This window comes from Saccoglossus kowalevskii, chromosome 7, assembly GCF_978046115.1.
Source record: "Saccoglossus kowalevskii chromosome 7, keSacKowa6.1, whole genome shotgun sequence".
In the NCBI taxonomy this organism is placed as follows: Eukaryota; Metazoa; Hemichordata; class Enteropneusta; family Harrimaniidae; genus Saccoglossus; species Saccoglossus kowalevskii.
Window position 1 is genome coordinate 15,736,564 of NC_140647.1, and position 13,020 is coordinate 15,749,583.

At 36.7% G+C, this 13,020-nt stretch overlaps 1 protein-coding gene and 1 long non-coding RNA gene across 3 annotated transcripts in view; one reads left to right on the forward strand and one right to left on the reverse strand.

The window, feature by feature from the left end:
* Positions 1–27: 27 nt before the first annotated feature.
* LOC144350845 (uncharacterized) lies at positions 28–648 on the reverse strand. The gene is made up of 2 exons (XR_013420360.2): positions 171–648; positions 28–79 (listed from the first exon to the last, which is right to left on the reverse strand). It is a non-coding gene; the product is annotated as an uncharacterized LOC144350845 (long non-coding RNA).
* A 7,677-nt stretch (positions 649–8,325) lies between these two features.
* The window catches only part of LOC100375913 (ciliogenesis-associated TTC17-interacting protein-like), a 37,358-nt gene continuing 32,663 nt past the window's right edge, over positions 8,326–13,020 (forward strand). The window contains exon 1 of one of the 2 annotated variants that reach the window (XM_085501163.1): positions 8,326–8,562. In XM_085501163.1, the coding sequence (XP_085357289.1) occupies positions 8,462–8,562 (101 nt within the window). In that variant the 5' untranslated portion in view covers positions 8,326–8,461. The remainder of the gene's footprint in view (positions 8,563–13,020) is intronic. The other variant, XM_002734381.4, reaches the window with a different exon arrangement.

Consider the following 13,020-nt stretch of genomic DNA (forward strand, 5'->3'; position numbering starts at 1 on the left):
GTAGAAAGATGACGTTCTCGGAGCAAATTTTTCAGTTGTAAAATGTAAAGTCCACTATATTTTGTCAATGACGTCATACCTACAAATGAGAGAATAGTCGGACACGGATAACGTTGGGGCATTGTGCTAGAACATGTCAAAACTGCAAAATATTTAAAACTGATACTCACTAGTAAGGTATCAGGTCGTTTGGACCCCTCGCCCTTTCGACCCCTGGACGATTAGACCCCTCGACGTTTCGACCCTAGGACGATTAGACCCCTCGATGGTACACCGCTTGGCGCCACAATCCTCACCATTTGAACCCAGCATTATTTGTCAAAAGTTGCAACATTTTACTGGATAAAACTAGAAGATACCTGACTTTGGCAACAGAATCGCGAATTACGGCGATCCCTCGACGGTTGAACCCCTCGTCGTCACAACCCCAAACGTTTGAAACCACTCTTATTACGAATATGAATACTGCCCGATCAAAAGCAACAACCACTTCACTGTATAAAATTAGTTGATAATAATAATAAAAAACAGAGTCGCAAATTACAGCGGCTATCTTTTCTGATCGATGCCTGGGCGTTGGAGAGAGTTCAGTCCGCCATGTTGTTTACTATCGCAAGGCTATTGTTTAGCAATAGGACTATACCATTCGATTCTTAGGGACAGCAATATAGTCAATTAACACATTTCTTTTTTGTTTTGTTTTCAAGAAAAAGTCAATGTTCTTTTCCATGTAAAGCTTGATTACCCCAATCAAAATACTAGTAGTTAGGTGAAAATACGAGAAACATATTTACAGCCGGTACATGGCTGTCGCTATTTTATCAAACAGGAAAATGCGAATGTTCATTTGAATTATATTCTGTCGGGTTCATTTCCGGGGCCAAGACAATTTGTAGAAATTCACTCGCGTATTTTTTTTATTTAAAATACTCGCGTATTTTTACGTACTTGGTTCACTCGCGTATTTTTTTAATTTAAATTAATAGCGTATTTTTCGTAATTGATTCACTCTCGTTTTTTTTTATTTAATTAAAATACTCGCGTATTTTTTCGTACTTGGTTCACTCGCGTATTTTTTTATTTATATTACAAGTGTATTTTTCGTGATTGGTTCACTCATGTATTTTTGTTATTTAAAATACTTGCGTATTTTTTTGTACTTGGTTCACTCGCGTATTTTTTTTATTTAAATTACTATCGTATTTTTTCGTACTTGGTTCACTCTCGTATTTTCTTGTACTTGGTTCACTCGCGTATTTTTTTATTTAAATTACTTTTTTCGTATTTGATTCATTTCGTATATAGTAAATAAGCTGTTAATAACTAAGCAGTAGAGGTGTGATTCACTATCCTTTGTCAGCACGGCATCGTCGGCACCACCGTTTGAAATAGTGTGACTTATAATCAATACAGTCTTAAACAATAGAGAAAAAATGACCTTTTCCTGAAAAGAAAAGAAAAATGTGTCAATCGATCCATGCAGATGTTGTCTGCTGGGTCAAACACGTGAACCGATGTGCTTTGTTTCAGTGGTCTAAAGTGTCACGTTCGTCTACTCGATTGGCATCATGAAAAATACAAAATAAGCTTAGCATATGCAACTTTGCTGGGTGCAAATGTTGAGAAGTGTGACATCAAGCGGTTATACCGTCGAGGGGTCGAAACGTCGAGGGGTCTAATCGTCCTAGGGTTTAGTCGTCCTGGGGTCCAAACGGCGAGGGGTCCAAACGACTTATAATCACTAGTAATATCCTACGACGTTGATTTTCTTGGCTATGCTTGTAACTTTTGACTATCACGTGACTGCATGTAACGTAACTGCAAATATATTATTGAATTCCCCTTTATATACACTACCCCTTGCATGTATATCGCGTGGTGGCGCTTTACTCTATTGTTTTCGTGTTAACAAAGGGCACAATAAGGACAATGGGTCTCTCCCGTTTCTGGTCAACATCCTGTGTGAATGATGAACATCTGTCTATCTCCAATTATATTGAACCACGTTGGACAGCATCCCGTGTGAATTGACAAACATGTTTTCTTTCCAGTCCATCTTAGCATTCAGACGAGTACTCTCGTCGGAACGTGACAACAACCTCGTCTGGACAATCTGGCACGAGCCGAAATTAGAACCATCAGTATCCGCTTCTTCAATCCTGTCCATTCCCAACATATACTGAAAATGCCGATCTGAACGTTCGACTTGGTTGTTGATGAAGAAATTCACAAAAAAAACAAAACACGAACATAATGCGTTTGATCCTTACAGTATTTACAAGGTTCGATCAACAACCATCGTGAAACAAATACCGTGTATTTGGTGTCATTTCCAAGTTTTACTGGTGACCTCTTGAACTACCTCATTCAAAAGCCAGCAGCACGTCGCTGACGGAATGATTTTAATTGCGGTGTTCAGAAAGACCGTGTTGAATACGTATTTTAGTAGAAAAATAAATGACATAAAACAGAACTGTTGATAAATTCGGCTGCAAGAAAGCGGCCTTGTGTTGTGTATTTATATTTTATTAACGCATCTTATTACAAGTTGAAAAAAGCTTTGTTATCTGTAAAATGTAGATGAATACGATATGTTATATTGAATTTGAAGTCAAATTAGATTCAGGGCCGCCAGTGTTCTCCACGAGGGGTTTAGCAGGGCGCAGCGCCCTGCATAGGAAGTCGTGCGCCCTGCATAGGTAGTCGTGCGCCCTGCATCGGTCAACAAGCGCCCTGCATTCACATTTCCCGTCCCGATCAAATACATTGTATTATTAGTTGAGTATTCAGTGTTCTCCACGAGGAGTTTAAGAGGGGCGAAGCGCCCCTCTTTAATTTATTTGCGCCCCTCTTCAATTTGTAGCGCCCATCTATTTATCTTCAGCACCCTCCTTTGTTTTCGGTGACAGGCTGTTTCACAGTCCCGGAAGATGTCCGGACGACGTTATTGAGAGACCTCTTATTAATTGTCAGGCGATAAAACAAAGAACTAAGAGACAGATAGTGGCATAGGTGACAACGAGGACAATGGATTTGATGTCTGGGGAAAAACTGGCTGAATAAATAAACAAAAAACAATGAATGGATGCGTGCAGTGATTGTCACAAGCAATGCGTTAATCACGCAATGGGATAGTCAAAACAAGTTTTCTCATCATTCCTGAATTAGCTAAGATACTTAAGAACAGGAGAACCAGCAACAACTTATTGGTCCAATTGCTTGTTACTTGCCTTTTATTGGCGAAAGGTAAAAAGAATCATCAAATAAATCACCAAAACAAAACGTACGGTAAACACTGAAACAACATGGATGTCACGGTATCTGATTTGACCTTCGTCATCAGTACCCACAATGCAATCAACATGATTTATTTACAGTCATTGGATTCGATTTTTTCTTTTTTTCTTTTAAATGGTAATTTTGTTATGTGAAAATACTTTTCTTCTTATTACTTGGGGTTTTCAACTATTACAATATCTCAGTGCATTTATAAAACCTATGAAAATGGAAATATTTGAAAGAAATTTAAAAGAAATAAATGAAAGGCTAGAATTTCACAACTTGTTCCATTACACTTTTACAAAGAATAAAATTGATATTCTTCATTTGTCAAAGTTTATATTTTTTTACACATCAAGTGGTTTAACTTATTCATCAAAATAATTCAAGAACATTAATATAGTACTTGTACACAGTATTTGATTGATGTAAATATAAAAGTGCTAAGAATTTCCTTTGAAATGTTTGATTAGTATGCTAATTATATGCAAATTAAATATGCTAATTATATGTGGATGTTAACGCCATTACAGAGACTATAATTGGTCAGTAAGTGAGAGATGTATCCTTGTTAAAGACATTTGTTTATTTGTCTCTCCCGTTTCTGATCAACATCCTCTGTGAATAATGAACATCTGTCTATCTCCTAATACATTGAACCGCTCTGGTCAGCATCCGGTGTGAATGACAGAGATTTGTGTTCTCCAGTCCATCTTAGCATTCAGACAACTCTCGGTACGTGTTAGTGGGAATGTGACAACCACACCGTCTGAACGTTCTGGTACGAGCCGAAAATAGACCCATCAGTATCCGCTTCTTGAACCCTGCCCATATCGGCATATGCCGAAAAATGCCGATCTGAACGTTTGACTTGGTTGTTGGAAGAAGGAATTCACACCAAAAAACACGAACAGATTTCGTTTGATCTTGGCAAAATCCTTGCAGCATTTACGAAGTTCGATCAACAACCATCGTGAAACAAATACTGTGTATTCGGTGTCATTTCCAAGTTTTACTGGTGACCTCTTGACCTACCTTATTCAAAAGCCAGCAGCACGTCGCTGACGGAATAGTTTTTAATTGCGGTGTTCTGAATATGCATTTCAGTCAAAAAATAAATTACATAAAACCAGAACTGATCGTGTTGATAACATTAAGCTGCAAGAAAGTGCCTTGACAGTTGACAATAGCGTTTTAATCTGTAAAATGTTGATCAATACGTTATGAATTTGAGGTCAAAATTAGATTCAGGGCCGTGACGTCGGTTATTGCTGTGACGTAATAAAGTGCATACTTGCAGCTCAACACAAAAATAATTGACATACAATGAAAAGATGTTTTCTGAATACCAGTGAGTTACGAATTATTGGGTTATTCCAATCACTAGGTTAGGCACGGCAATATTAGAGTTGCAATAAAAAAGAAATGAGTTGAGTACTCTGTCGTTAATGGCGCTGTCCACACGTTATCGAGAAGAACGTGACGTAGAGGCGAAGGTTGCTAATACTATTTTAACACTACATGACAAAATAAAAACAATGTTTTTATTTCATTTTAAAATTCAGTGTTATTGTAATGTACATGATTTTACAATAGCCCCAAACACGTCTGGACATAGGAAACTCAATAAAGTATAACCAGAGGAACATTACTTGGGGTTTGCGACTACGGTGACATGATACCAAGATCCCGTTACAATCTCGCTCTCGCATAAGCGTTCCAACTCAGAAAAATGCGAATACGCATGCTCGAGGTAACTCGGATACTGGGGTGTCCAGGTGAATGAAAATAGCTGCTCACGATATGACGGATTACGATAACTATATTTTCTGTACATTTTCGATGTATTACATTTTTTCACTATGAATGTGGTAATACATGTTTTATTGTTTTATTACAAACTGCCTATGTTATGTCAGAAGGGAGTAGCATCAGTCTCGCTATCTACGAGGTGAGAATTGAATGAAATCTTGGCATGATGTCACCATACAGTACTATGTGCGTTGCAAACCCCAAGTAATGTACCTCTGGTATAACATAATAGTGGATTCGGGTAGTCCTTCACGGGATGTATTGGGTACTGAACTGATCACCACGGGTTGTTTTCCGCGATAGGCTTTTTAATGACATGATCTCCCTGAACAGTCGTATCTCCAGTACCGACTCTAGTCACACTCAGACTAGTAATATTACTAGTCTGAGAGTCACACAAGTAAGGGGGGGTCACGTTTCATATTGTCGCAAATGTATTGTGACTTCAGGTTCCGCTCACGTCGATACTGGGTTGTCGTAACCAATATCACGAAGTCACGTGTTTTCCGATACGAACGTTGCGAGATTTGTCACCAAATACAACACCGCGCATTCCAAAATTCTATTTTTATGACGCGCCGTGCAGTGTTCCAAACTCAGACAATCGCGTTGTTAGCAACGAGTTCAATGTTCAGCGATATATTCATTCTTTTACAGCGTTACGAGCGTTTTTACTTCACGTTACGATAATATTACAATGAATCCATCCGAACAAAACGAATGGCAATCTTTTTCAAAGTTTGTGAACAAGTTCAAGGACAGTGACAGGTAAGTATCTTGATATATTCGGTGAAACGTTTAGAGGCGTAGACATAAACAATGATTCCGCGCACATTTGCAAAACACGATGCCTGATGTGGCAAAGGTACCATCCTTAGTTAAATTAAAATTTGTTCGTAGTCATTTCTTGAGAACGTTTGGTGATAATGGCCAAGTAGGATGTTTTATTATTCTAATTCATTATTGTAGATGTTGCCAAAATAACCAAAGAATGTTACATGATTTTTTTATTTAATATTTTCTCAGAAAACTGGTTCAAGCTGAGGTGAATGTCCCCAAGCAAGCAATAAGAGAAGTCTGTCCAGATTATGAGCAGCGCCACCGTGCAACGTCAAACTCAGAAACTCCCATGGTTATGTGCGATAGTTGTGACGTCAACGCCAGGACAACTTCGGTTGAAAACTCCAGAAACTTTAGCACAAATGCATCCTATGTTAAGAAGTTGTCAAGGAATAACAAGCAAAGTAGACGAAAGAATCTACCTTTCAGTGCCGAAGAGGGCCATATACAGATCTCTTCGAGTTGTGAATATGCAAATCGCCGCTGCGAAGTGGAAAAGAAAAGACCGCAGATCGCGAGAAAGGTCAAGTCTGAAAACAAAACTCACAGAAAACGATTTTCCGATCTTGGCAAAAACAAAATAGAACCATATTGTCATCACCATGGCTACGAACGTGCCAAAACGAGGACGCGTTTTACGGATGAAGTCAACACAGTCGGTGACAATAAAAAGTTAATTTTATATCGTTTTCTGCAAGATACTATTGCCTTTAAAAACTCTTTACCAAATCCATATGAATTGATCATAGATCTTTCTGAAGTTATCACTCCGGATGATCGTATGAGTAGAGAAATGAATCTTAGTAATTTAAACGACCATAATATGGAACGAGACCATGACATTGACTCAGATATATCATGTCTGTTTCTGCATGACGACTTCTATCAAGACAGTCTGAGAGACTTCGATGACAGATCGGAATTATCATGTGTATTATCTGATGTGTCCGATAATACATCTCAGGTCAGACGTAGCTTTACATATTCTCGCCCACTTCCGGTGTGCCCCCAAAATAACCGTCGTCAACGTGCACATGCTGTTCAAGTTATTGATAAAACCAAGTTTACTCGTATACGCCAATCGGATTCGCCGACTACTCAATCTATGTATAAAGATGTACGTGACAAATCTACAACAGTGCGACCTTTGCCGAGTACACCAGATAAGAAACGTCCATTGCCAGATCCACCCTCTGAAAAGCGTCGGCGACAATCTGCCTGTCCAAGCCCATCTTTCTGTCAGCGGCGACTGCCACATCCTCCAATTACGCCGCCAACGCCTAAAGTACAGGTAGACGATAGCTCGTTCGTCAGACCACGCTATCATGTTCGCCCAGCTATCCAAGCCTTCGTTGACAACGCTTTTGAGAGAATAGGACGTTTGAAAATGTGTTTTACAGGAATAAGAATGAGACTGTTTAATCATTAAGGCAAAACTAAATATTATGAAATAATGACTGATTTATTGTCTGTAGAAATATCTACGCGCACATTAACACATAACAACTGTCTAAGACAGACCGGAAACGGAAACGAGACAAAAACAAAAGATTTTTCAAGTTAGCATGGGGGAAATAACGTTGCTAAGTATTATCGTCAGGGAAAGCTATTGTTTAAGCTAGTCTGTGATTGGTTGTTGGCAATGTTTGGGGGATTTTCACCAGTTTGTGACGTAGGCTTGTCTTAGAGAATCGTGTTATTTTGTATATTCTACATTTATAAGTGAATTTCCATTAAATATATTAACCATAACTGTACATGATTGTGAGACGATGTTCCTGCTCTTTCAAATATCAGATTTCCATTTACTGTCATGACTGACGATTATATTTTATTAATTTACGTATAGCTGTACTTTAGAGCCTGAGTTATATCAATTATCATAAGTTCCGTAAGTCGAATCAGGACCTTGCAATACAATACATATTTAAGGAGCAAATACAATTCTATATACATTGAATCACATCCGGAACGGCTCGGCAGTTAGTTGATCAATGTATAAATTTACGAGTTCACGTAAGAATTTACGATACTCATACTTGAAACCGAGAGTGTGGCGCAAGGTTTGAATTTGTTTCCCAAGCGCCCTCACTCTATCAATATGTCCACAGCCATATGCCCAACATCTGATCGATGTATGTGATCTGTTGATCACAGCGCCCCCATAGTTCAACTTGGATTATACTTACCTGCTAGATGGTTGTCAACCGAAACAAATAATCTGATTATATCGATAATGGTTGTTATAGTGCCAATAAAATACAAAAAACAAACAAATTCGTCACAGAATGGTTTTAATTCAATATCCTTAAACTTTATTTTGAGATGGTAAGTTCAAGCTCACACCTCAGTCCTGAATTTGACCTCTATTTGAATAATTCCATAGTGACGTAAGGCGGCCATTTTGTTTCTTTATTGCATGGTTTCGGATATCAGCTCAAATCGTTGCTGTTGAGATTTGTTAGGACCAGACTGACCGTCCCTCGCAAACATAGGATTGATTGACCAGAACAAGAACAGCAACACAAAAATGGAAGAAGAAGTGAACGAAACGACAGAAGAAATCGCGAGAGAGAGCCCTGACGACGTCGAGATACCCCTCGCCGGTGGAAACGAATCGCGCCCAGCTGGGTGAGTCTTTAGTCAACAAACCAAAACAAAATACCGCACTCTTATGAAATAGTGTTAGTTACATTGTGGACCTTAACAAATTTTCCGTTCGTTTGTAACAGAAAAAAAATACAGAGGTAAATTGTTTAAAATAATTCATTGGCAGTGTAAAATATACGTACATTCATAGTGTGCACGCCAAATCAACAAGGGAAACATGCCATTCCTTGATGTTCAGTTTTGTTCTCGACAGAGAAAACGTACACATTCCTACATATTGTTGTTAATTAATATTCCGTTTAGCTGTCAAATTAGCAGTTTATGGTAAATGCTTTGCCGTCTTTGAAATTATGGGAGATTCTGCACTTTCATACGATAAACACAAATACACAGTTCCTCTATGATAGAGGGACTGTGACAAATCACAGTACTGTGTTTTGTGAAGTGTCATGTTTCATTGAACGTATCAAAGAAATGCACCACATACCGTACTACTAGGATTTTGTAGACGGTCGCTGGGTATCCACAGCACTCAATAAATAAACAAACTTTATTTTCAAGTCAGGGGTGTATACAGTAAGATTCCGGAGGGGGGGGGGGATTATATAATACTGTAAAATGACTAATTTTCGCTGGGTTTCAATTTCGCTGATTTACCATTTCAGGCATATTCAATGGGTTATAAATTCACAGTTTTATCATTTAGGTGATGTGTTCTATTCTAAATTTTACATATTCACTGCGTTTTAATTTAGCGTATTTTGCAGTCAGCAAAATAAGAAAAATTAAAACCCAGTGAATAATTAATCCTTTCACAGTATATCATATGCTGTTCATACTGCATGCAGCTGCATCACAGTAACAGGGTCATAGTGAGCACACCTTGAACACATTGCTCTTAAGTAAACCACTCAATTTTTCTTATAGCAAAACATTTTATTGAACTGACTTTTAATTTGTAATCTAAAGATAGGCTTTTGAGCTGGTTTCCGTTCTTCAAGTATGTAGTATGTCGGTGTAGTGATTTGACAGTGCAGAACACTTTGGGGGTTACTTATTGAAAACTGGGTGTTGAGGAGGGGGGGGGGTCAACACACATTTTATTCACATCAGCATAATGAAATTTTATTTTGTTTTTCATCCATTGGAAATATTTTTTTTCACAAAATCATGCAACCCCTCCCACGTTTTGAAATTTTCCTAATGAATAATCATCTTGGTTAGAGTTCCTGAGGGCCTTCTTTTATAGACTGGATACAGCTTTTGTGGACTGAGGTCACATGGCGGAAATTTGCAAAGATACATTAGCCGCACAACTTAATACCACAAAAGCCAGATCCACTTCATAAAGGGTTTATTATAAATCTTATAAAAGGTTGCACCTGTTTGCATTTTGTGGGCAGTGACTGGTAAAGTTGGAAATGGTTGTTTGCATCCATAGATAATACATGTATAATAGTGTTGTTCACTGTTGTTGTTAACAAATGTAATTCATGTTGTGTCCCTGGTAATAAAATAACTTATGACCAACAGTAGATTGGAAGCTGATAATTTTTTTTTTTAGACATTCACATGCTGGTTGGTGAAAATGTAAACAAATGAAATCACATTGCGACAGCTTATAGATTATTTTAAAATAAATACATTTTTGTAAATGCAATTGTTTTGAGCTACTGATGTTTCATTTATTTCAGTTATTATTCTAATTTCTGCTGCTAACTTCTCTCGCAACATGTCGTTCCTTGAAATCGGTTTGATTTCTGTTCTAAATATCCTTCTCTATCTAACTGCTAGGCGTAGGTAATGTTATACATATTTTACAAAGGCGAATAACATGACTTCAAAATTGTGTACAGTCAAATTCAAAACAATTCACTGAGAATGTCGGCGGCAACAATGCAATGTACTAGTGTATAGTGGAACTCATTTCGGCATATATGCTGTAAATTTATAAAAAATTAATTATTTTGTCAGAATATGGCCAAACAGGGTTGGGTGTGATTTTGCGAATCATACGCAGCTCACTCTTCAGGTTTGTCATATTGCTATAAGTTGGAAATGCAAGGGATTTAATAAAAGGGAAATTTTGTTTATGTGACCTCACAAAGCAGCAAAATTAGATTTTTCGAATTATGTGCAATCTAGTTGCTATTTATGATCTGACCTCAAAAAGTGATCCATCTTTCAAACATCACCTTGAAATAACTTTGCTCCACACATTGCTTGCTGAGTGCTGTGATTAATCTGCATAGTAATTAGCATACTATTTGCATAATAATTAGCATAAATAATTTTATTTGAACTTGGAAAAAATTAGAATCAAATGTTACAAAAAAAAAGTCCATGAACTGTACTTGTTTATGTTTTCGGTTATGCTCCACTTCATTTATTTAATTATTTTAATAATAACCATCAGGATTGTATCACCAATTGGGAGCATCTCACTGGTATATAATCAATACATGTTATTTATTCTTTACTCGTACTGTGGTTTGTTGTAACAGCTAACTTTTTTAAAACGGTTTCATGAAATAGAGAAAATGCGGTGTGCTATAACATTTCACGTAAAAAGTAAAAGACTACTTAAATTTGAAAGTTTAATTCAATACCTGTTCAGTTTCAAAGCTGAAAAAAAGACGATGTCACTATCAAATGCTTAATTGTGCAATAAACAGCTCCTTGGTTACCTCAGTGTTATTACAGTCTAGCTCCCAGCCAATTATAATGTTGAAATGAACCCATAGCATACTTTTAACTCAGTTTTACAAAATCATTTCATGTATATAGTCATGTAACTTGGTGTTTTTAAAACCATAGTTCTCATGGTTGAATAAGCTTCCACAAACAACTGTATATTACGAGGAGTCTGACAATGAAATGTGTGCTATGCTATGTTAATTCAGACACTCTCCGATAAACTAACATCAAACTGACATGTCATTTCATTAAATTTCCAAAAATTTACCTTGCCTCAAACGTGTTATAAAATGCAAAATAAGTTGAATGTAAATAATCCTGTGATTAAAAAAAGTAATGATCTATTTACCAACTCGTACATTCACGGTCACAGGCAACATTATATTGAAATCACTGATGAACTGCTACTTGACGTGAACCCCCCCCCTCCTCCTGCTGAAATCAAGAAATCCACACTTGTGACCTGATTGATTCAGCTTAAGATGCTAAGAATACATACAGCTGACTTCATATACCAGATTTCATAAAGGCTAAAAAGTACCGCATCATTTGATTTTTATCTAGGGTTCATAAAGTCACATACTGAAATAAAAATTAAAATTGTATCAGTATTCATTAGATTGATGGAGAGCCTTGAATGACCTAGGCCCATATCAATTGTAGTGCTCAGTATAATCACTGTCATAATCATACAAGCATGCAATATGATCTATGGAATTATGTTCTCACATAGAAAGGTCATCTGTCAATTTAGGATAAAAGCAGTACCTAATAAATGTGAGATCACGTCTTTGGATAATTGCATGCACTTCCCTTAATGCAGATGAATTCCACCAAAGACTTCTTTGATGTAGTTTTAGCATTCATTCATAGGTGCGTGAGAAAAAAATATATATCTGTCAGACAGCATGTCAAAATATCGAACATATGACCATGTATTACCATGTCTTGTTGATAACTATAACTTTTTCTTTTAATAATAAATGTTGAATTTGACAATATTTTTGAATTCATTAGGCCAACTGATTACTAGATTTGTTTCCAAAGCCTTATGCATTCCACCAATATATATGTTTTGATCATTATTACCCTAGTATTGCCATGTATGAAAGCAAAGCACAACTATATAGTAGTTATTATTACAAATTGTAGGCTCTTTTTACAAAATTTATTTAACAAAATGGACTAGTCATTGTATCGTTCCTTTTCCCATTTCCTTATTTGAAGTTTATTAATGGCCTACGATGTTGGATCAGACCTTCACTATTGTTACGATTAAAAGGACATTCATCTGCCCCTTGTCCAGGTACATTGTACCTGGTATGGTTTAATTACTGAAAAATGTTTTATCAGGATTTATACAACTCTGATTTCCACTTGAGTTTGTATTGACAATGCATTTCAGTATTTGAGGTATCACTGTTGGTAAGAACAAGTTTGCTGTTTGTAATCCTGCTCTGTATATAAAAACACATTACTATGTATGAATAGTATGAATATGATACATATTATTTATCACATCATGTCGTGCTGTTAATCATTTTAAATGTTTATATATAATAATTTTTGCACAAGGTCCAAACTTCTATAATAGTCAGTAAAAAAACTTGACTGGAATTAAAGAACGTTTTGTCCTCACAAATGCCATTTAATTAATAAATTGTAGAAATTGTCAGCAGCAGTTTTACTCTCATATTTCTTGCAGACATTTGGTAGACATTTTTAATACTTTAATGCATCAATTATTCACTGTTTTTTTTCGCTGATAAGTAAAATAATTGT